Source organism: Chiloscyllium punctatum, chromosome 32, assembly GCF_047496795.1.
Source record: "Chiloscyllium punctatum isolate Juve2018m chromosome 32, sChiPun1.3, whole genome shotgun sequence".
Taxonomy (NCBI): domain Eukaryota; kingdom Metazoa; phylum Chordata; class Chondrichthyes; order Orectolobiformes; family Hemiscylliidae; genus Chiloscyllium; species Chiloscyllium punctatum.
Window position 1 is genome coordinate 65,850,119 of NC_092770.1, and position 24,595 is coordinate 65,874,713.

The 24,595-nt window shown below is 44.1% G+C and overlaps 1 protein-coding gene across 2 annotated transcripts in view; it reads left to right on the top strand.

Moving 5' to 3' along the window:
* Nucleotides 1-1,329: 1,329 nt before the first annotated feature.
* pdzrn4 (PDZ domain containing ring finger 4) overlaps nt 1,330-24,595 on the top strand; it is a 477,824-nt gene continuing 454,558 nt past the window's right edge. For both annotated transcript variants that reach the window (XM_072552568.1, XM_072552569.1), the window contains exons 1-2: nt 1,330-2,242; nt 8,137-8,226. In XM_072552568.1, the coding sequence (XP_072408669.1) occupies nt 1,511-2,242; nt 8,137-8,226 (822 nt within the window). In that variant the 5' untranslated portion in view covers nt 1,330-1,510. The remainder of the gene's footprint in view (nt 2,243-8,136; nt 8,227-24,595) is intronic.

Consider the following 24,595-nt stretch of genomic DNA (forward strand, 5'->3'; position numbering starts at 1 on the left):
GGGTTACAGCTATTTCTGATTTAACTTTTTTTAATTTGTTAGTATCCAGTACTGGTCCCCACCTCCCCCAGGGTGATTCCCTTTGACTGCAGGAGTGCTTGGCTTTCTCCTTGTTGGAGTGTAATTCTGCAGCATTGAATGTTCACCTATCATCAGGAGAGAGTCATAGAGATGTACAGCACGGAGGCAGATCCTTCGGTCCAACTCGTCCATGCCGACCAGATATGGTAACCTAACCCAGTCCCATTTGCCAGCATTTGGCCCACATCCCTCTCAACCCTTCCTATTCATGTACCCATCCAGATGCCTTTTAAATGTTGTAATTGTACCAGCCTCCACCACTTCCTCTGGCAGCTCACTCCATACATGCCTACCTGTCCACCTTCCTTCCCATGTATCCACTCCACCCTCCTCATTAACCTACCCACCCCACCCACCCACATCCACCTTCCCACCTACCTTCCAACCAGCCCCACTCCCATCCCTCGATTTATCTCTCAGCCCCCTTTCCCTCTCTACATTCCTGATGAAGGGCTTATGCCGGAAACGCTGACTTTCCTGCTCCTTGGATGCTGCTCGGCCTCCAGTGCCGTATTTTTCGACTCTTTCACTGACACATTGCCAAATAAACCATTCTCTGTGTCTGAGCTGCCAGTGAGACTGGCCACCTGTTCAACTACTGGTGGCATCACTCATCTGTGGTTGCACCTAACCAGTTCACAAAGGCACTTCCAAAAGGAGAATTAGATGGGAATCTAGAGCCTTTCTTGAGCGTCCGGACACTGACATGATTTAGACTGACTAATCTGGCATTGAGTGGGCATTAAATCTTGTTTGATTAGGGCAGGGATCAGCTCAGTTTGCTGTCGGGGAACCCTGTGATCTTCCTTTGGTCATCTGATGCCCAGTCGGGTGCTGGGTATTTTGAATAAAAAGTCAAAAATACAGAACAGGGAAGGAAAGAGGAGAGAGAGGCAAACATTTTACAATGTTTGGAATTTGCAGGGGGGTGGAGGAAGGGAGAGGTCAGAAATGTATGAGGCTGGGGAAAGGGTGATACTGGAATTGGAAGGGAGTGGAGGGGGGGGGTATGAAGTTTGGGATGGGGGTGATAACTGTGTGGGTGTCGTTCTTTTTAAAGCTGTTAATGGCGGCTGTAAGTGTGATTGTTGTACACAACGAAACATTTGAGTAATCGATCTTTTTCTCTCTCTCTCTTTCTCCCCTGTCTCTCAGATTCCGGAGCCGGTCCTGATTTCAGGGGAGGGCAGTTTTAGATGGAATACGGCGGGAGGGCTTGTGGATTACAGCTGTTCTTGCTGATACTGGCAGCGCGCACAAACACACACATACATACATACAGTCCAGCCGGACTGGGAGACTCCAGTCTGGAGTTCGCAGTCACTTTTATTTTCCACCCCCCCCCCTTCTTCCCAGAGCTCACTGGCTGCCAATGAGACAACTTCACTGTCCTTTAGACTTGAGTTGAGAGAGGCACACACACACGGAGATGGGGTTTGAGCTGGATCGTTTCAACGAGGAGGTTGACCCTGATCTAAAGTGTAACTTGTGCAACAAGGTGTTGGAGGACCCCTTGACCACACCGTGCGGTCATGTCTTCTGCGCGAGTTGTGTGCTGCCCTGGGTGGTGCAGAAAGGTGTGTGCCCTGTCCAGTGCCGGAGGATGTCCACCAAGGAGCTCAACCACGTCCTGGCTCTGCGAAACCTCATCTCCAAGCTGGACATCAAGTGCGACTACAGGTCCCGGGGCTGCGGGAAGGTGGTGAGCTTGCAGAAGCTGGCCGAGCATGTGGAGATGTGTGACTACAGCCCGGCGAGGTGCCGGCACGCAGGCTGCCAGGAGGTGCTCAACCTGAAGGACATGGACCACCACATGCGGGAGAGCTGCGAGTGCCGCCCGGTGGGCATCTGCGAGCAGGGCTGCGGGCTGGTGCTGCTGCACCGGGAGCTGAGCCCAGCCGCCGCCGCCGCCGGCCTCACCCACTGCTGCGTGGCGGCTCTCCGCTCCCGGGTGGGCTCGCTGCAGCGGAGGGCGGCCGGCCTGGCCCGGGAGCTCAAGAAGCAGGCGGTCCGCGCCGGCCACCGGGAGCAGGCGCTGCTCGCCCAGGTCTCGGCGCTGCAGAGCGAGGTGCAGCTCACCGCCCTCCGCTACCAGAAGAAGTTCAACCAGTACATGGTGCACATCAGCAGCATCAGCAGGAACATCGCCGCCTGCTGCAGGGTGAGACCTCCAGCCGGTCAGGGCAACTGGGCAAGGGCTGGGGGCAACTAGGCAAGGACAGGGGCAACTGAGGGGGATAGAGGGCAACTGGGTAACTGAGGGGGATAGAGGGCAACTGGGTAACTGAGGGGGATAGAGGACAACTGGGCAAAGGCTGGGGGCAACTGAGGTGGACAGAGGGCAACTGGGTAACTGAGGGGGATAGAGGACAACTGGGTAACTGAGGGGGATAGAGGGCAACTGGGCAAAGGCTGGGGGCAACTGAGGTGGACAGAGGGCAACTGGGTAACTGAGGGGGATAGAGGACAACTGGGCAAGGGCTGGGGGCAACTGAGGGGGTAGAGGGCAACTGGGCAAGGGCTGGGGGCAACTGAGGAGGGCCAAATGAAGGGGATGTGGAGGAACTGAGGAGGGGCAATTGAGAGATTATGGGAGAATCTGAGGGGGCAACTGAGAGGGTATGGAGCAGTAACTGGGGGGGCAACTGAGAGGGTATGGAACAGTAACTGGGGGCAACTGAGAGGGTACAGGGCAGTAACTGGGGGCAACTGAGAGGTTATGGAGCAGTAACTGAGGAGGCGGCAACTGAAGGGACATGGGGCAGAAACTGAGGAGAGGGTAACTGAAGGGACTTGGTGAGGAACTGAGGAGGCAGGAAGAAACTGAGGAAGGGCAACTTAGGGGACATGGGGAGAATCTGAGGAGGAGCATTGTGGAGAATGATGGACATGGGGTAGTATTTGAGGAGGGGGCACGGTGGAGAATAAGGAAGGGACATGGGGCACTAACTGAAGAAGAAACATGGTGAGCACTTGAAGGTGCATGGAGGCGGATAGGCCAATGGGAGGGGTAACTGAGGAGCCATTGTGGGGGCATTGGGGAGTAAGTTGGAGGGTATTGGTGGGGGTAATGGGAGGGGATGAGTGAAAAGCAATGGGAAGGTGAAAAGGGAGCCGGAGAGGAGCGGGAATAGACAGGAGGCTGAGATTGGCAGGATAAGGTTTGGAAGGAAGATAATGGGCGAGTGAGGGGACATGGGAGGGGAGGGCACAGTTGAAGAGAGCAGGGGCTAGGGGCAATGAGTGTGTGGAGGGGAAGGGGAAATTGGAAGGAGTAGGGGGAAATAGGAAGAGTAAGCATGGAGGGGGAAATGGGGAGAAATCAGAGTTGGAAAGGGGAGAAATTGAGGAAAGAAATGGGGTTGGGCAAAGTGGGGAAATGGGGCATTTAGAAGGGAGGTAGGACTGGGGAGAGGAGAGGTAAGTAAGGGTGTGGGTAGAATGAGCGAGTTTATGTTGGTGAGTATAGACATGTAAGGGAGAGGAGGATTTGGAGAGGAGGCGAGAAGGGAGGGTGATGTGGAATTTGAAAGGAACAACTTGGAGGGAAAGGTAGACATGAAGGAAGTTTTGGAGGGAGCAGAGGTGTTTAGTCAGGAGAGGTTGAGGTTGGAGTGGGTAGCATGGGGGAAATGAGGATTCAGAGAGGTGCAGCCAGAGAGGGGAAGTGGTGAAAGGTAGGGTTAGAAGGACATGGGGAGTAAGCTGGAAATGGGAGGAGGTGGGGGGGTGGGGAAAGGGTAGGGGAGGGTTGAAGCAACATGTGGAGTAAAGGGGAGAGATGTTACAGGGAGGGGAGTTGACAGGGCATAGACTGCTGAGTGGAGGGGCAGTTGATGATGGAGGGTGAGGGGTTGAGGGGGGAAAGATGATGAATGGAAAGGATGTGCCAAGTAATGTGGCGGGTAGCGGAGATCATGAATATAGGACCGAGAATGGGAACAAGGAGATAAGATGATTGGGGAGTGAGGAGAGAGAAGGTGATGAGGAGAAAATTGTTCCATGATTGAGGAGGAGTTAAGTTGGTAGCTACTGTCTTTTGTGTTCTTGCAAATGTTTACAGAGTAACTACCTTTTGCATATTAATTTCACTACTGTCTTCAGCTAATATTTGCAGTCAATAACCTGGTCAGTCATTTAGTCACCGATGTGTTGGTTAAAGCAATGCTTGTCAGATTCCACTGGGAATACAATGGGGGGAATCAAAATGATGGGAATGAATTAACTGTGGAAAGTCCAATAAGCAGGAAGGAGGGCGAGGGTGATTGCATGTACGTGTAATTCATTATTAAAACTAAAGTTAGTCTCAGATTTGACTGGTTTTGTCTTCAGCTAATGCTCAAAAGGAAGGGAAAACTAATGATTTAAAGCCTGTGAATTTTAGTTTGAAGATGCATTTCTTTTTGAAATTGAAAGGAAAGCAATACTGGGGGTCCATTAGAAAATATAAATTGTGATCTTAAAAATGTTGATTAACATTTAAAGTGCAACAAATATCTGTCTCCAACTCTGTGTGTGTCACATTTCCACTAATTCCGATTAGAGCCGATTGGAATACATTGAGAATTTTCAAAGAAGATGCAAAGCCCAGTTGGTTGACGAGTTGAAAATATCCTGTAATCCCATCACCTGATCTTTGAAATTCCTCTTCACTCAGGCAGACCTTATTTGTGGTGTGTGAAGGAACGGGGTGCCCTCGTGTTTAACTCCACTTCTAAATACAGCTGCTTGCGGGAACCCTGCAGTGATTTAAGATTTAGAATCGGGGATTACAAGGCCACCCTTCAACTATCTATTGTGTTGTTGCCAAACCTTTCATTTAGTGCTGAGAGTTCTGCCCTGGGCTGCAGTTTGCAGTGTTTGAGCTATCATTTGTTTGAGTTGTATTTACAGTTGTGTATTTTATAAAAGTACAAATTTGGTTGGGATGTTTTCTGATTTACTTACCCTTCAGGCTCAAAATTGCATAAAAAAAGTATAGTGTTTCACAGAAGGACAGATGAAAACAAATGTGTGCTGAGGTGTAGAGTTTGGATTCCTTGTGCTTTTGTTATAAGGAGTCTTGCTGTAACTGTCCCCTCATCGTTCTGTCTTTGAGCTGGTTGTAAACAGCCTGCTAACTTCTTCAGTCTTCGAGAATGTCAATTCTGCTCACAGGCTGTTGGATGACAATTAACAGCGACTGACGATAAGGAAAAATCTTGAAGGTGGTCATCAGCTCAGTTCGAGCAAAGTTAAAATAGGTATAAGGATAGCGAAGCAGCAGGGAAATTTGTGATGTGGGGTCGCCTGTGTTGGACTGGGGTGGACTAAGTTAAAGATCACACAACACCAGGTTCAACAGGTTGAACAGCGGAACCTCAATTATCCAGAGGACCTGGGTGGGGAGTATTTCGCTCGGTTAATCGAATTCCGCATAATCGAATCCCGGATAGTATAGTTTAGCTGAGCATCTTGGTGATTTTGCCGGATAATCCGAAATTCAGATAATAGAGGTTCCTCTGTATTAGGAAGTACTAGCTTTCAAAGCACTGCTACTTCATCAGATGGTTCTAGAGTATAAGATCATAAGACACTGAATTTATAGCCTATAATTTCTGTGGTTTTATGATCTTATACTCGACAACCACCTGATAAAGGAGCAGCGCTCAGAATATTAGTGCTTCCAAATAACCTTGTTGGACTATAACCTAGTGTTGTGGGAAATTTGTGAACTTCTGCAGGATTTGACTACAATATCTTCCCCATTGGAACCACTTGTCAAGCTAACAATGCTCCCCTGATCAGGGTTGGGTGGGAAAACAGCAAGAACTGTGTTCTTTCTTTCAGACGGTGTTCTCTTAACTACTGACGCTGTCTTCAGATTGTTAGCTAAACGATATTTTTGAATGAGTTGCACTGGAAGTACAATGGCAGGGTTTAACAGGCGTTGAACTCTTATCACAGCATTGAGCTGTACTTTCCATTGAATTCATACCTGCCTTTGGCATTAAGTTGAGTAAAATGAAATAATGAAACTTGGACTTAAAAATGTGTTGCTGGAAAAGCGCAGAAGGTCAGGCAGCATCAAAGGAGAAGGAGAATCGTAGTTTCGGGCATAAGCCCTTCTTCAGGAATATGCCCGAAAAGTCGATTTTCCTTCTCCTTTGATGCTGCCTGACCTGCTGCGCTTTTCCAGCAACACATTTTTAAGCTCTGATCCCCAGCATCTGCAGTCCTCACTTTCTCCTAATGAAACTTGTACCCAAACACTGAGTTCATTTGGTTTTAACACTTTCCTTGCAGCAGTCAGACAGGGCCAGGTGGGTTTGGTCAATGCTCCAGATCCATTTCCACTTGTCTGCATCTTCGCTGCGCCACAATACTGTGTCCCGAAATCCAAAGGAAAAGAGGGTGTTGAAATCAGAAATCGCTCTTCCCCAAAGGCTGTGGGTGCTGGTTCTGGGTTAAGTGTTGTGGTTCCAAGTTTTCCAATTTTGCCTGATGTAACTATGCTGAACAGACCATCCAGTGTTCAGTGTACCACAGAGTTGAGACAAAAGCAAGGCATGTTTTTGGGAGGCCAACATTACTTTAGGCTGCTGACTCTGGTTACAAAGAGCTATCAGAAGCATTAACCTTTTGTGGTGTGTCGCCCCTAAAATCATTGCAGTAACTATTTTAAATTAAGCTGCTATTCATGGGTATAGGTGGTAAATGCTAATTTTGGAATGCTAGGAAACTCTTCAGTCTACAAGAAACAAACTGCATTTATGTAGCACCTTCTGTGACTTCAGGACATGGCAAAGGACTTTACAGCCAATTAAATCCCCAGGACCTGATCGAGTGTACCCCAGAACTCTGTGGGAAGCTACGGAAGTGGTTGTCGGGCCCCTTGCTGAGATATTTGTATCATCGATAGTCACAGGTGAGGTGCCAGAAGATTGGAGGTTGGCAAACGTGGTGCCACTGCTTAAGAAGGTGGTAAGGACAAGCCAGGGAACTATAGACCAGTGAGCCCGACATGGGTGGTGGGCAAGTTGTTGGAGGCATCCTGAGGGACAGGATGTACATGTATTTGGAAAGGCAAGGACTGATTAGGGATAATCAACATGGCTTTGTGCATGGGAAATCATGTCTCACAAAGTTGATTGAGTTTTTTGAAGAAGTAACAAAGAGGATTGATAAGGGCAGAGCTGTGGACATGATCTATATAGACTTCAGTAAGGCGTTCAACAAGATTCCCCATGGGAGACTGGTTAGTAAGGTTAGATCTCATGGAATGCAGGGAGAATTAGCCATTTGGATACAGAACTGGGTAAAAACAATGACTGCAGATGCTGGAAGCCAGAGTCTAGATTAGAGTGGTGCTGGAAAAGCACAGCAGTTCAGGCAGCATCCGAGGAGCTGTAAAATTGACGTTTTGGGCAAAAGCCCTTCATCAGGAATACAGGCAAAGAGCCTGAAGGGTGGAGAGATAAATGAGATAAATGGGATACAGAACTGGCTCGAAGGTTGAAGACAGAGGGTGGTGGTGGAGGGTTGTTTTTTCAAACTGGAGGCCGAGCTCGAAGTTGTTCACAAGTGTAGTCACTGTTGTACTTTAGGAACTTCAGCAGATGATTCATGCAGACAGCAATTAAATAAATAATTAAGATGGGTTCAGTTTTAGTAATGTTGGACAGAGACTGGCTCACAGGTGTAAACTTCTCCATCCTTAAAAATAGCTGTTTCATGTCTCAACTAAAGAATGTCACTCCTGATAATGGTACATTCTGACATTGCAAAGCGATACTGACAGTCTGGATTTTATGTTAAATTCTTAAGAGTGGGATTTGAATTTGCAAGATTCCGACTTAGAGGTGAGACACCTTTCCCTGAACCAAGGCTTACTGGTAAGGTAATGAGGGCAAAACATTTTTGTCAGTTACTGGCAAATGTGGAGAAATGAGACAGGCAGCCTGATTTAACACTCTCAACTGTACTTTATGCTGTTGTGGTGCTTTAGTCCAGTCTGAGATATTTACAGTTTGCGTTTTTTCAATGCTTCTAATTTCCTGTTTTCCTTCCAAAAAGGAAAATGGCGAAACAAAATCGTTAACTATAGTCTTGCATCGAGAAAATGACACACTTGGATTTAACATTATTGGCGGAAGACCCAATCCGGTAAGTGTTTGAAGGGATTTCAGTATTTCTTGTTTCTAACTTTGATCTTTTCATCCATCGTTTATTATTTCTGCACAATGTGAAGATTTCTGAGAAACTATCTGGCACCGTGTACATTTCAGATGAATCATAAGGAATGTCTCAGATGTTTGCTGTAATGTTGTACTGTCGATATAACAGATGATGGCCGATCCTTTAGGAGTTTAACATGCCTGGAGTCTTAAATTGTAAATATCTAATGGCAGACCTATTACAGAGTTCTCCATATTTGCACTGACCTCACTTGCAGCTGGCCATATCTAGCAACTTGTGTAGAATTGATGTAACAGACATTTTGCTTTCAACAATTTATTTGTACTGTTTATTGAAGTACTTTGTACTCCATCCAATACTGTATATTACTCCCTTTATTTAAAATTGGTCAATATTTATAATGTTCATTACATGTCAAAAGTCTCAATTATCAATTAGATTTTATTATAATTTAGTTTGGACGTTGCCGATGGTAGACTGCAGTTGGGAAAATGCACCACAGTTCAAGTCTTTCAAAGATTATCTGTTTGCAATAGACATGAAGAGAAAGTGTACAGTAGTGGAGTTTGTGCTGAGCGTAACTCCAACCATGGAGATTTGTCCCCACCAGTTCCCAAAGACCACAGTTCTCCTGGGACTCCTTGATGCCATGCTCTGGCAAATTCTGCCTTGGCATTAAGAGCAGTCATTCTCTCCTCACCTCTGGAATTCAAACCTTTTGCCCATGTTTTGACCAAGGCTGTAATGAAATCTGGAAATGAGGATTCCTGGTGGAAGCCAAACTGAATATCAGTGAGCTGATTATTGCAGCGTTGTGCTACATAACAGCATTGTTGAGAGCCGCTTCTGTCATTTTGCTGATTGAATGTAGGTTGATAGGACAGTAGCTGACTCAATGGAATTTGTCCTTTTTTTTTATCAACAGGGACATAGCTGGGTGATTTTCCACATTGTCGGGTAGGTGTCAGTTTATCCGCTTCAGTGGGGCATCTTGGCTCAGGGTGTAGCTAGTTCCGGAGTACACATAGAGTCATAGAGATGTACAGCATGGAAACAGACCCTTCGGTCTGACCCGTCCATGCCCACCAGATATCCCAACCCAATGTTGTCCCATCTGCCAGCACCCGGCCCATATCCCTCCAAATCCTTTCTATTCATATACCCATCCAAATGCCTCTTCAATGTTGCAATTGTACCATCCTCCGCCACTTCCTCTGGCAGCTCATTCCATATACGTTCCACCCTCTGCACGAAAAAGTTGCCCTTTAGGTCTCTTTTATATCTTTCCCCTCTCACCCTAAACCTATGCCCTCTAGTTCTGGACTCCCTGACCCCAAGGAAAAGGCTTTGCCTATTTACCCTATCCATGCCCCTCATGATTTTGTAAACCTCTATAAGGTCACCTCTCAGCCTCCGATGCTCCAGGGAAAACAGCCCCAGCCTGTTCAGCCTCTCCCTGTAGCTCAAATCCTCTAACCCTGGCAGCATCCTTGTAAATTTTTTCTGAACTCTTTCAAGTTTCACAACATTTTTCCGATAGGAAGGAGACCAGAATTGCACGCAATGTTCCAACAGTGGCCTAACCAATGTCCTGTACAGCTGCAATATGACCTCTTCAGTAATATTTCCGTAATGTTGTCGGGGCTACACCTTTACTGCATGCATTGTGTTCAGCCATTTTTTGATATCACGTGCGATGAATCAGATTGGGTGAAGATGCAGAATGCTAATGCTTGAGGTCTCCTTGAGGAAGAGGTGTAGATGGATGGTCCACTCAGTGTTTCTGGCTGAAGATGGTTGCAGTTACTTCTACTTTGTTCTTTGGGTTGAGCTCTTGGTGAAGTTTATGATAATGACTCCCAACTCCCACGGTACCTTGACCATATGTCCTGACACCCTGCTTCCGATAAAGACTCTATTCCATTCTCCCAGTTCTTCCATCTCTGTCGCATTTGTTCCAATGATGCCAACTTTGACCAGGGGGCCTCCGAAATGTTCACCTTCCTCAACCGAGGATTCGCCAGCACTGTGGTTGACAGGGTCCTCAGTTATGTCCGACCCTTCTCCTGCATTTCAGCCTTCTTCCCTTTTCCCTCCTGCAATAGGAGTAGCGTCTCCCTTGTCCTCATCTCCCATCCCACCAGCATCCACATCCAGAGGATCATTAGCCACCATGTCGCCTCCTCCAGTAGGATGCCACCACCAGCCTCCCTTGTCAGTTCTTTCCACTGGGACCATTCATAGAATCCCTACATTGCAACTATTTGTCAGTACCATAGAGACAATTATAATTGTACTACTTAAACCATAATTATAGCCTTGAATATTATGGGCAATTCAGGAAGCCAGTCTCACCTTGTGAAAACATCATCTCCTTCTGCTATCTAGAATTTTCGCCATTGCAATGGACCTTTCTTTTTCCACTTTGCTGAACTGGATATATTTGTACACTTTCTGAAAAATAACAATTAAGGTGAGAGTCTCTTCGTGCCTCTTAGGTGCCTCTTGGACATCCTTTTTGTAAATTTTACACAAAAACTCTGCATGGCTGGCAAATTTCCTTCTTCACTGTCCAACTGACAGGAATTGAGCTCACAAACTACTTTCTTTTTTGACCCCATTGCTTGTGGGAAAGAGCAAGGCACAACCTGTTACTTTTTTTGTAACTCCTGTCCAAATGTCCCCTTCATTCTTCCATCGACCATATGGTTGCAACTCTGGGAGCAGTGGACTGTAATCATTCCTCTCAACAGTTCATACCTGCTTCCTGTCATTTTTCACAATTACTGCTCAGATATGAGTTTCCAATCGAAAAAAATTCATTTCTGAACTTCCAATTTTCATCTTTCAGGCATTCGTTCTCTTCTACCATGTGCCACGATCATGAGAAACAGGAACAGGGCATCCAATCGACGTAGCTTGCTCTGCCATTCATGCCTGAACTAGTTCTCACCTTAACTCTATCTTGCTGTGCTTCCACCTCCTCAAGTAGTAGTTGGTGATGGATCATGCTGGAGCCAGCATTTACCTCTTCTGTATTTATTTCCAGCATTAGGCACTACAGGCTTTGGCTCTTAATCCATCTACCGCATTTTTATTCTGAACCTTTTAATAGATAGGGCCGCGGGCAAATCCCCAATTAATGGCCACCATCTACATACAGCTAAACAATTCATTTACAGTTAATATCACCTGTCATCTTGGATAATCATAAAAGATTCCAGTGTAGTGCTTGAAGAAGAGAAAATGGAGTTTTATTAGCTTCCTGGCCACAATGACTTATGAGCTGGAGGGGGAGAAGAGTTACTTCAGTTTAACCTTACTTGGGACTTGGCAATTTCAAGAAGCTGGATTATGGGTTTGAGTTCACAGTTAGATTGCTTTGTCCTTCAGCAGTAAAGGACAGGCGAGGTATCGAGTCCATCAATTTGGAGAGGCAGGGATAACCAAGGCCTGTTAACACTGGTTTCCAAATGATTTCTGCACATTAGAAGGCATTCACAATAAACAATAAAAAAATGGTTGAGGAAGTCCATGTGGAATAGATATTGGGTGTGGGTTAAATTAATAATTTCAACTAATTCACCTAACACTGGTTGTAAAGGGAGAAAAGTTGGGGTTAGTTGAATAAGATTACATGTCATGTAAGTACTGTTCATGTACCAGGCATTGCAATGGGCAAACTGTACTTTTCTCAAATCTGCCTTTTCAGATGGGTCATTAGATGTGATAGTAAGCCAAATATAATGTTGGATCAGGAATGATCTAATGGTCTAATGCAGAGAGTGAACACATATTTACTTCACCCTTAGACTTGTCTGTGTCACTAGTGGGTGAAGCATTGGAGTGCTTCCTAATTCAAATGCTTTTTAACTTGCCCTTCAGTGACAGAGTGAAATGCTTTAAGCTCTGAACACTCTAATTATTATTTGGTCTCGCTGTAGAAATTATTTAGTTTTTAAATTGAGAAAATCAAATGCATCCTGGAAGGGAAACCACCAGTAGGAAAGCGCAAGCTTTTCAAGTTAGTGTGTGTAGAATAAATAGACTGGAGGGAGATTCCTACGCAGTGCAGACTGTCAGGACATGTGAATGCATCTACATTCCTACAATGCTGTGTTTGCTTCAGCTGCTTCGTCCCGGGGTTCTCTCAGAAGGTAGGGAGGCATTTCTGAGATCCTGGTTTGAGACTGCCTTGCCCAGCACCAAAACCTCTTGTGAGCACCCAACTGTTCCCCTGTTATTAAAGCAAAATGTCATGGATGCTAGAAATCTGGAATAAAAACAACAAATGCTGGAAATAATCAACAGGTGAGGCGACGATGGTGAGAGGAGGAAAGCTGAGTTAACATTTGTGGGCAGCACGGTGGCACAGTGGTTAGCACTGTTGCCTCACAGTGCCAGAGACCCGGGTTCAATTCCCGCCTCAGGTGACTGACTGTGTGGAGTTTGCACATTCTCCCCGTGTCTGTGTGGGTTTCCTCCGGGTGCTCCGGTTTCCTCCCACAGTCCAAAAATGTGCAGGTTAGGTGAATTGGCCATGCTAAATTGCCCGTAGTGTTAGGTGCAGGGTAAATGTAGGGGAATGGGTGTGGGTGGGTGCGCTTCGGAGGGTCGGTGTGGACTTGTTGGGCCGAAGGGCCTGTTTCCACGCTCTAAGTAATCTAATCTAATCTAATTTCTGGGCCGTGGCCTTCAGATGCCATAGATCTGAAAATGTCAACTCTTTCTCTCTTGCTGGATCTGAAATGTGAACTCTGTTTCTCTCAGAGTTGCTACCTTGACCAGTTCCCGTTTTATGTTTATTTTTAAGTCCCCATTGTTTCAGTTACCTTTGGTAAAAATCATTATATGGATGTAGGTTTGCTAGCTAAGCCGGAAGGTTGGTTTTCAACTAACCTTCCAGCTCAGTTAGCAAACCTACATCCAGAACTTTAACCTGAGCTACAAATCTTCTAGAAAATATCATTATATTTATTCGCTGGTTGGGACTTTGGTTATTGTTTTCTGTAGGAAAATGGTCCAAGTCTGGTAGTGTCATACACTGCCAGCTAAAAGTCTTGGTGCCAAACCTAATGAACTGCAGATAGAATGGTTTTGAAGGTGACTTGTTGCTTTAAAGTTTACTGGAAACGTTAAAGCTCCCTTTTTTGTATATAACTTGACACTTGTTCATTATCGTCCAGGATTAATACCCAGTGAATATTACTGAGAAGTGAAAGCCGATTTATATAACCTTGGGGCTCTGTGGCACATTAGTAATGTCCCTACCTCTGAGTTCAAGTCCCATCTGCTTCAGATGTGTGTCTGGACTGTAGATTAAAAATATCTATAACCTTTTCTGATGTCCGATCTGGCTTCATCAGCCATTTACTAATTGTCCTTGTATTCAAGAACTGTAAATGGGATGTGAGCAATCTCTGAGCGTTGGCTGAGCTGTTCCATTTACCAGTGCGATCTTTGAGCTTGACTGTAAAATCTAACTCCTCACTCCAGCAGCGTACAGGGGGAGTACTGTGCTCTTAGGCATGCTGTCTTGTCGATAAGACATTAAACTGAGGCTTTGTCTGCTGTCTCAGGTGGCTGGGACAGATTCTTCACCAGAATTCAAAGTAGAAATGGTGCTCTGTCCCTCAAACAACATGATTAAAATACATTATCCAGTCATTGTAATTTGGGCAATGTGGTGCATGTTTGATTTGGCTTGCTTTAGGCTGTGTTGAGATTGCGGAAGGCAATATAAAAATCCTACATTTTGACCTTCAAGTAGAGCTTCATGTGCTACGAGATATCTGGTCATCATGAAAAGTGCTATATAAATAACATTTTTTTTTCTCAGATGATCAGATTAAAGCAAAAGGCCAGTGACAAAGAGGGCTATTTTTTGTTTTGCTGGTTTCTTTTACTGCTAAGTATTTTTGGAGCTTTAGAAAAAAAAATCAGTAAGTCGCACCTTTTTTTTTGTCTTGTTGAACACAAACAGGAGTCCAGTGCTTCTGGTCTGTTTGAGGCAGAGTAATGTTTACTTAGAAGATATCTAGAAACAAGGTTTCTACTCTTTTGCACCTGAATATTGCACGATACATGGATAAAAAGGCTTTGAACTTTCACAGCACCTTTGGTGACCTTAAGCTATCCTAAGTTGTGTTACAACCAATGAAGTACTTTCAAAATGGAATGCTGGAAACAGTGCGTGCATGTGCACAGCAAGCTCCCACAATGGGCCGTGAGCTGAATTTCTATGTTAGCTGAGGGGTATAATGTCAGGAGACCGAGGTTAACTCCTTTGCCTTCAGAATAATTCCACAGGCAGACAACGCAATAGTTAATTGTCTCACCCCAAAGATTTGAGTTGCTGGAATCTGTCTGCAGCTGCTCAGTTTGGTTTGCAAGATATATGCCCAAGTCTAACTCATTTCAGAAGCTAGCCCATATTAAACACAGCTTGAAGCAGATTAGTGCTTGTCCTGTTACTGCCTGCTATTTTGTGTTAATGCATGACTAACCATCAATAACACTGTAGGAAATCTGTTTAATTAACTGGGTGAAAGGGGAAAGAATATGATTTGTGTTAGTAGTAATAATTAAATTGATCAAATGCCTTTAAGTTATTTTTTCATAATTGTGGTTTACCACATCTTAAAATCTCTCCTAATGTGAGAGCTTGTGCCAACATCAGCTATGTCTCTGTTGGCAGCAGTTTATCTCTGAGTTAGAAAATTGTACAGTTGAGATGTTAATCAATGTGGAGGTAAAGGTTCCACGATGCTGCTTTGATGTAAGTGGAAGGAATCAATGTTGATGTGATGGAAAGTATTTATCCCTTAACCAAGATAACTACAATAATTTAACTGGTTATTGTCACATTGCTGTTTGTGGGACCTTGCTTTGTCCAAATCAGTTGCTATGTTTCCTCTATTACTATTCTTCACCACTTAACATGATTCAGAGTTTCTCCTCCAATGTTGATGAGATGTGGGATTTTTATCCTGACCAGGTTTAGGTTGACGTGGGCTTTGGTAATATTTAAGGACAGGCTGAGTCTCAGGTCTGAAGAATTGACCACACTGAGAGTGGCTTGCTAATCATATGCAGTAAGCAACAACATTGCAGATGTCCTATATGCCAGGTCATGCCTGTTGCAGTCGCCACTTTAATTGTGGTATGGAGGTAATAGGGGTCAAAGCATTCTTCCATCTTTGGTATATGTTGAGCACTTGCCATATGCTGGCTGCAATTTCTTGACAAGTCACCCATCGATGAGGAGATCTATCACCAGATCAGATCAGCCAAAGTTTGAAAACAAAGACCTCTAAATTTGAATTATTTAAGTTATCTAGAATTAATTTGCCAATGCATATTCAAAGAGCAGAGTCTTAAATTACTTTGTTTCCTGTGAGGATTTAGGTCCTCTGCAGCAGTTTATTTGAAACATGAACAAAATTAAGAAATTTTCTGATCTTTGAAGAGGGATGAAGCAAGTGATCAGTCAATTCTGTGTTTAATAAGTGTGATTTTAGCAGACCATTTGAGTTTAATTGTTGCTTACCAGTACAAATGTGGCTTGGAGGTACGAAAACATGACATGTGCAGGTTCAGCTGTTAAGTGCTGATCTTTAGTAATTCTTGTGGACAGATGTACATAGCCTCCGTGCATGTATTCTTGTGCACTGGAAGGAATGAAATATACTGACTGACCCATGGTTCAGAATGGCACATGGGCAGTGGAAGTGGGTGCACATTTGCTTCGAAATCGCACCGGGTGACCTGATGGTGGCAATCCAGAGGGACTGAGGGATGGGAAGGAGCTAGGAGTCCATCTTGTTCTCCCATCTTTCCTCTCCTTCTCTGCACGTGCTGCTCACCCTTGCCCTATTTCACCTTCCCATTCCTCATTGGAAGTGAACCCCCTAGAAAGATTGCTACAATTGAGTACTGACCAGTAAGGTGGAGTAGCTGCAGTTTTCAGTGAATTTCTCGTGAACGTGTTGGTAATTTTTGTGCAGTCTTGACAAACTGCCTGAAAAGTCTCCCAAAGTGCCTCAAAGGTTGTCTTTAAAACTCTTAGCAGCTAGTCAACAGTTTACGCTGTGTGTGCCTTGAAATAGTATCCAAACACCTCAAGCAATAACTTACTTATGCCTGAACAACTGGTCATTTTTATGTCGAGACATTAGCTGAAGCACTAGACACCAAAACATTGTGGTGCCTCTTCAATGCTCACTAGTCGAAAGTTTGGATCCTTAATGATCCTATAGATGTCAGTTTGTAGTTCACACTTTAACATCAAAATGACTTCTTGCTCTAAAAGCCATTTAGACCAGTGTTGTTCCTCAATATCCCATTGTGACTGTCATTTTTAATGTCTATCATATTTGGAGAAAGTCACTATCTATAACTCTGGCATGGATTTCAGTGTAGAAGGTTACGATATCTAAATTTAAAAGCACTCTTACTTATGTCTCTACCACTCTCTTCATTGTTATGCTATTTGGCTGCCTTCCAAAAGGTACATTATAATAAGTGTGTATTTATATATAGAATAGATCATTCTCCATGCTATGCATGAAATCGAGGCAAACACAGAATAAGCCCTCAGTAAATAGTTTTAGTAGTTCATATCACTCAATATTGGAGAAAGCTTAGGTTTTATAAAAAGGTCAAGTGTTTTGTTTGTCAAACTCAGGCCTAAAGGTTTCATCAAACGAAGTGTTGCATGCAGAACCTCAAGCATCCCCATTCTCCTTATCAAAGATTACTGGACTGATGTTGCATTGTTGAAATTGTCTTCACCTCTGCTGAATGTTTTGCAAATTTTGCCATACCTGTTTTGTCCAAGAAATTTAGCTTAATGGGTTTGGTGCATTGACAGTACACAGTGGTTTCAGTAGTTATCTGTGACCTTGAACTGTGAAGGGAGGAGCTGGTCATGGTTTATGCTTTTGATCATTGTGGATGTGAGGCGGCAGGGTGGCTCAGTGGTTAGCACTGCTGCCTCACGGCACCAGGGATCCAGGTTCGATTCCATCCTCGGGCGACAGTCTGTGTGGAGTTTGTACTTTCTCCTTGTGTCTGCATGGATTTCCTTGATTGGCCATGAGAAATTGCCCATAGTGCCTAGGGATATGTGTAGCTTAGACGGATTAGACAAGGGAAATGTAAGGTTACAGAGAATAAGGTTGGGGGGGGAAAATGAGTCTAGGTGAGATGTTCTTTGGAGGCTTGGTGTGGACTTGATGGGTGAATGGCCTGCTTCCACACTATATGGGCTGGAGCTTGGATGAGATGTCCCAAGTACTTGAGTTACCTTCAATGTCTATATTCATACAAAAGCATCGGTCAGTTGTGTCACGATACAGAGGACAGGCAAGAGGACGGGAGCCTGAAATCAGCAGCAAAACAGAAATTAATCTTTGTGTGTCAGCACTACATTTTTTCTTTCTTGTGGTACAGTGTGGTTAGAATGACATCAGTGTGGCCAAATTTTGTTGTCATTCACAATTCAACAGATTATTGGCTCGTAAATTAGACACAAAAGAACACAGAGCAGCCCTGGGGAAGATCGACAGTACACAGATCGACCGCAGTGATTGCATCTAACATGGTAAACTGATGTCAGAATTCCGCCATTTGACTCACCCACTTAAATCTTATAGTGAGTATAGTTATGATGGAAGTTTATGGGTGAATTGCCTGCTCACCGCAATTATGATTTTAACCTCGCGGCGATGTTGAATCTTACATTGTTCACAATGTTTCTTTTTAATGCATGTCATTTGTTTTTCAAATTAGTGACTTAAAACCCTTTTCATCTTTGTACTGTCAAAAGAGTGAAATTTAGACTGAATAGATCCAAGTTGCTGTTTCTATATAATGTCAAGAAGCTATGAATGATAATCTGATAACTAGTTTAATTCCTTGTCCTGGTTGTTGCAATATTCAACTGATGAGAATGATTGATTGTATTTAATCATTTAGAAAATAAAATCACTAAGTATTTAGATCATCGAATGTGTGTTTCAAAATAATACTTAAATGTTGACCCTGCAATCCATGTTTTCAATTGGCCTCCCTCACTGGGTAACAGAAGAGCACCATTGTTCCCAAGGGTCAGGGACATCTTGGAAGCTACTGAGCAAAGCCAACTGAAAAAGAGGGCAAAATTTGGAGACAATAATCCTGAGGTGCTTTTGAGCACTGTTTGAGGATTGTGGCCTTTGACATGAACTAGGAGTATATTTTCAGTCATATTAGAATACAGTGATGCCCAGGAAGAAAGACACTAAGACATGTGCCTTCTTACCCCTTTGAGGACTCCAACATGTGTTAAAGGACCATGATTAATTTATTCTTCTACCTGTTTTTGATAATTTCACCTTGTGTGATAGTTGCTACTTGCATCTCAGTGATTGAAAAAAGGATTATTGGCCAGATATTTCCCAAATAATCTGGTTTTCCATTTTGAGAAACATGGTTCGTACTTACCAATTTTCAACACCCTGACCTTATTATCGGAGTTTTGAAATATTTCAGCCCAAACATCTGGTGTATCTTTTGCAAATTTCCTCATGACTATCTTAGATTGGGAATTATTATCAGTTAGAGTCATACAGCACAGATGGAGGCCATTTGGTCTGGCATTTCTATACTGGCTGCTTGGAGGCTCTAACCAATGGGTCATCAACCTAAAATGTTGATCCTGTTTCTCCCTCCATAGTTGTTGCTTGTCCTGTTGAGCATTTTCAGTTTCTTTTTGGGTTTCCAACGTTTACGGTATTTTGCTTTAGTCTCCAAATAGCCCTGCAATTCTTCTATTGTTCAAGTCCGTATCCAATTCCCCTTGTTGGTGGCGGGGGGGGGGGGGATGCTGCCTGAACTGCTGTGCTCTTCCAGCACCACTAATCCAGAATCAGAGGTTCACAGTCTGTGCTGCTTTGGGATCTCAGCCTGGATTATCTGTTCAAATCTCCGAGGCCAAACCTTTGAGATCTGTTTTGTGCAAACTGACCTCTGCAAAAACTTCAGCCTGACTAGGACCTTACTAACTGTGCTTTTATAAAGATTTGATTTGATTTATTGTCACGCGTACCTAAGTATAGTGGAAAGCTTCGTTTATGAGCAGTACAGGCAGATCATAGTAAGCAAATACATATACATCAAAGGGTGAGAAGAAAACTTGGACAGAGGCATACAGATTACATTGCACATGTAAGATCAACATTAGCAAGATCAGCATTCTCTGAAGTTAGAGAGTCCATTCATCAGCCTAAAAACAGCAGGGAAGAAACTGCTCCTGAACCTGTTGCTGCATGCGCTGACGCTTCTGTATCTTCTGCCTGATGGAAGGGGTTGTTGGAAAGCATGACCCAGGTGTGATGGGTCATTGATGATGTTGCCAGCCTTTCTGCTGCAATGAGCCATGTAGATGGAGTCCATGAATGGGAGGTTGGCTTCCATGATAGTCTAGGCTGTGTGCATTACCTTCTGCAGTTTCTTACCAGCCTGGGCAGAGCAGTTGCTGTGCCAGGACATTATGCGCCTGGACAGTGTGCTTTCTATGGTGCATCTGTAGAATTTGCCGAGGGTCCTTGTGGACATGCTGAATTTCCTGAGCTGCCTGAGGAAAAAGAGGCATTGTTGTGCCTTCTTGACCGTTGCATCTACGTGAGAAGTCCAGGACAGGTTGTTGGATATCATCACTCTTAGGAACTTGATGCTGTCAACCCTCTCAACCTCCGCTTCATTAATGTAGATGGGGACGTGTTCCCCTCCTCTCTCTCTGAAGTCAATGATCAGTTCTTTAATTTTGTCAACATTGACAGAGAGGTTATTACCATTGCACCATGCCACCAAGCCCTCTATCTCCTTTCTGTATTCTGACTCTTCATTGTTTGATATCCATCCTACCCACAGCAAACTTGTAGATGGTGTTCATTTGGAATTTGGGTGCACAGTTGTGGGGTTACGGGGAGTACAGTAGGAGGCTTCAAAAGCATCCTTTGGGAAGCTCCAATATTGAGTGATATTGTGGAGGATGTGCAGTCGTCATTTCGAAATCTGAAGCTACTGTATTTTGGATGCTATTCAGAAGCCCCTTCAGCAATCAGTCGTCACTGATGGTGGTCTGTGGGTCAGAAAGCTGAGCATCCAGTTATAGAGAGCGGAGCCAAGACCTGGATCTGGGAGTTTTGAGATCAGTCTGGAGGGGATACTGGTGTTGAAGGTGGAGCTGTAGTCGATGAGTAGAAGTCTGGTGTAGGTGTCCTTGTTGTTCAGTTGTTCCAGGGATGAGTGCAGGGTAGGGATATGGCAGGCCGGGAGCCGAGTTGATGTGGGCCATGACCAGCCTTTCGAAACACTTCATGATTATGGAGATCCGAGCCACTGGGCGGTAGTCATTAAGGCACGTTGCACGTGCTTTCTTAGGTGCGGGGATGATGGTGGTCTTCTTGAAGCAGGTGGGGATTTTGGATTGGAGGAGCGAGAAGTTGAAGATGTCAGTGAATACCTCCGCCAGCTGATCTGCACAGGACCAGAGTGCTTGGCTGGAGATACCATCCAGGCCCATCGCTTTCTTTGGGTTGACTGCCAGGAAGACAGTGGGCACAGGCGTGTCCGGGGCTGTCAGAGCAGGTGGCACTGTGCCACTGGCATTCTGCTCAAACCGAGCATAGGAAGTGTTGAGCGTGTCAGGGAGGGGTGTGTCTTTGTTATGTCGCTGTTCTTCATTTTGTATCCCATAATGCTAATCAATGAATTCAAATGCTAATTTTTACATTATAAGGCCATAAGGAATAGAAACAGGAGTAGGTCATCTGGCTCCTCCATCATTCAATAGGCTTATGGCTGATCTGGCATTTCTAGCATGCCCTTTCCCTTGCTTCCCCAATTGACAAGAAATCTGCCCCCACGACTCTCTGTGGCAAGGGGTTCCAAAGGGACTCAACCCTCTGGTTCTAGACTGTCCCATGAGGAGAAGCATCCTCTCAATATTTACCCTCTCAAGCCCCTGAAGGAACTCCATAGATTTCAATCTGATCACCTCTCATTCTTTGAAATTCCAATGAGTGGCAGCTAAACCTTGTTCCTAAGAGAGTCCCTCCATTCCAGGGGTCATCCTAGTGAGCCTTCTCTGAACAGCCTCGAAGGAAATTATGACCTTTCTAAACCAGGGGGCCAAAAGTGATCACACTACTCTTGTGTGGTATTGCCAGCATCGTGTCCAGTTGCAGGAAGACTCCTCTACTCTTATACGCCAAACCCCTTGAAGTAAGGGCCACCATTCCATTTGCCTTCCTGATTACCTGCTGTACCTTTGTCTACTCCACTTCCTTCCTCCCTTTCTGCTGTTGGCCATAACTCCATCATGACAATCCTCCGACAGTAGCACTCATTTATTAGTAAAACACTTCATTTTAATTTTTTAGTGCAGCTATTTGTTCAGTCCTATTTTCTCTTGTTATAATTATGAAAAGTTTCTAGTGACAGCAATTTTCTTAATGGAGATCCCATAATTGTGCAGGTGTATACTTTGAACCCTTTGAAGGAATTGAGAATGCAGAAGCTTGTCACACAAAGATTTGGAAGTTTAGAATGTTCTATTTGTAGGAAATTTGTCAGGAAAAACTGACATCTTGAAGGACTGGGGCAATTACTTGACATTTTTCAGCCCAAGCCTGGAGGTTGTTCAGGTTTTGCTGCAGGTAGGCACGCATGACCTCATTATCTGAAGATTTGCAAATGGAGTTGAACATGATCCCATCGTCTCTCTGTGCCCGACAATGGACAAAGAATCGTTGATGAAAAACGAAGATCGATGGTGTGCCAACTCTCCCTGAGGAGCGCCTGCAGCAGTGTTCTGAGCTTAAAATATTTAGTGAAGGCCAGTCTTCAAACCCCGTGTGACTGTATTCACTGAAGAGTCTTCCTGCTACATTCTGCTGAGACGGTTTGATGCCATATTTGTCAAATGCTGCTGTCAAGGGCAGTCTCTCAAATCTCAAATTCAGCTCTCTTTCCCTCCTTAACCTCCCCCCCACCCCTGTATTGGGAAACAGTTTTACTGAGTTCTGACGTTATCCAAACTAGCATCAGTGAGCAAAATATTGGTGAATAACTGCTGCTTGACAGCACTGTTGAGGACTCGTGTTGATTAAGAGCAGACTGATGAAGTAATATTTAATTGGATTCATTCTGTCCTGTGACTTAGAGACCAAGGACATAATATGGATAATTCTCTCCATTGCTGGGTAGTTTGCTACAAATGGAATAATTTGCGGGAGGTGCAGTTCATTTTAAAGCATACGTCTCCAAGGCTATACCTTGGATGTTCTTGGTATCCATAAACTTTGCTGTTATGCATTGCATTTAGCCAGTTGACAAATTGGGATAAATCAGCTCACCTGCAGGCTTTGGTGTTCATCTTAGAAGGAGATCTACAATTCTGTTGGCTACTTTTTCTGAGTTTAGTCCAGACAGTTAATTTTTTAAGTCGAGCTAAAATTGGCTATTCCAAGTGGCTTTTGTCTTGACTTTTATTCTTTTTTTTCCTTTCCTTGTGGTGAGCTGAGTTATGTTGTGATTACTGTTTCCTGATGCAGCCCTATTTGGAGGCCACTCACTTGTTCTTCTACATTACTACAAACCAGGACAACTTGATGTGCCATCCAAGAAAGGTCTAATGTGGAATTGAGAACACTTAAGGTGCCGCCTTTATTTTGATAAAACCTGAAGATGTCTTGGTGCAGGGATTTACACATTAATCAATCGAAACCTGCAACTCCGTTCCAACTAATTAAAGACTTAATAGCCTTCTGGGTTTGTTCAATACATTCGCATAAATTGTACAACCCTTTGATCTTTTGCTACAAATTCTGTGTCAGATGTATTCTCTCTCACTAGCTGCCTGAGGAAGGAGTGGGCACTCCGAAAGCTTGCTGTTTCAGATAAACCTGTTGGACCATAACACAGCGTCATGTGATTTTTAACTTTTTCCACTCCAGTCCAACACTGGCACCTCCACACGATGTATCTTCTGTCTGCATGATCTTTTTTATAAATTAAAGGAATGATTAAATAGTTAAAAAAAGATTTTTGTTTTGGGAATCTGTGTCTATTGATTGGAATCCATTTCAAAACCAAGCAAAAAAACACATTGCTGGAAAAACTCAGCTGGTCTGGCTGCATCTGTGGAGAGAAAACAGCGTTAATGTTTCATGTCCAGTGGCTCATCTTTCGACATTTCCACATTTCCAAATCTCACTTCTGCCTAATGGACCAATCTCAAAGTTAATATGTGAGGGTATAAACCTCTACTGTACTGTGTTGCAATATTTCTATATTTGCATCTCGAGACACGGCACAGCCAAAAACTAAACAAGTATTTTGCATCTGTCTTACTGTTGAGGTAGATGCCACCTACACCCATGTGATGGAAGAGGAGACTGTATTATGGGAAGGGTTCAGAATTGACAGGGAAGGACTGTTGGACAGGATGTGGCTACTTGAAGTTGACAAGGCACTGAGATCCGATATTGAAGGAATTTGCAGAAGACTGGCCATAACCTTTCATTCTTTCCTGGACTCTGGGCAGATTCCAGAAAACCGAACAATTGTAAACATCAAACCCAAATTCAAAGTAAAGGTCAGAAAGATAATCCTGGAAATTACAGGCCGGGTTAGTTTTACTTGAGCGGCAGGGAAACTTATAGAAACAACTTTGGGATAGATTTAGGAATCGCATGGAAGTAACTGGGTTGATTAGGGAAAGACGGTTTCTAGATTTCTACAAGGGCAGTCATGTTTAACGAACTTGCAGGAGTTTCTCGATGACGTTCAAGCTTCGGAGGGCACAAGTTTCAACTGGTTTACAAAACCAGTAAGTGCAAGGTGAGAAAAGTCTTTTTGACATGACGAGTGTTTTGGGTCCAGAAGGTACTGCCTCGAAATATAGTCAAGGCGTAACCGCAATCTAGGTTTGTTCAATATACCGTTTTAATTGCATGATACTGTGATCTTTTGCTATAAATTCTGTCTTATGATTCTGCTCTACTAGTTACCTGATAAAGGAGCAGTGCTCCACAAGCTAGTACTTCCAAATAAACCTGTTGGACTATAACCTGGTGTTGTGTGATTTTTAACATTGGAAATGTAATGGAGCCAGGTTGTGTTGATGTATTTTAAAGCTTGTTAGATGCTATTTAAGAAGAAACAAGGTGTATGGACATGAGGAAAAGACAGTGATGTTCATTTCGAAAGCTGGTACAGACACAATTGGGCAGTGTGGCCTCATTCTGCGCCAACTTGTTCGTGATTCTGCCGTTTTCACAAAGACACA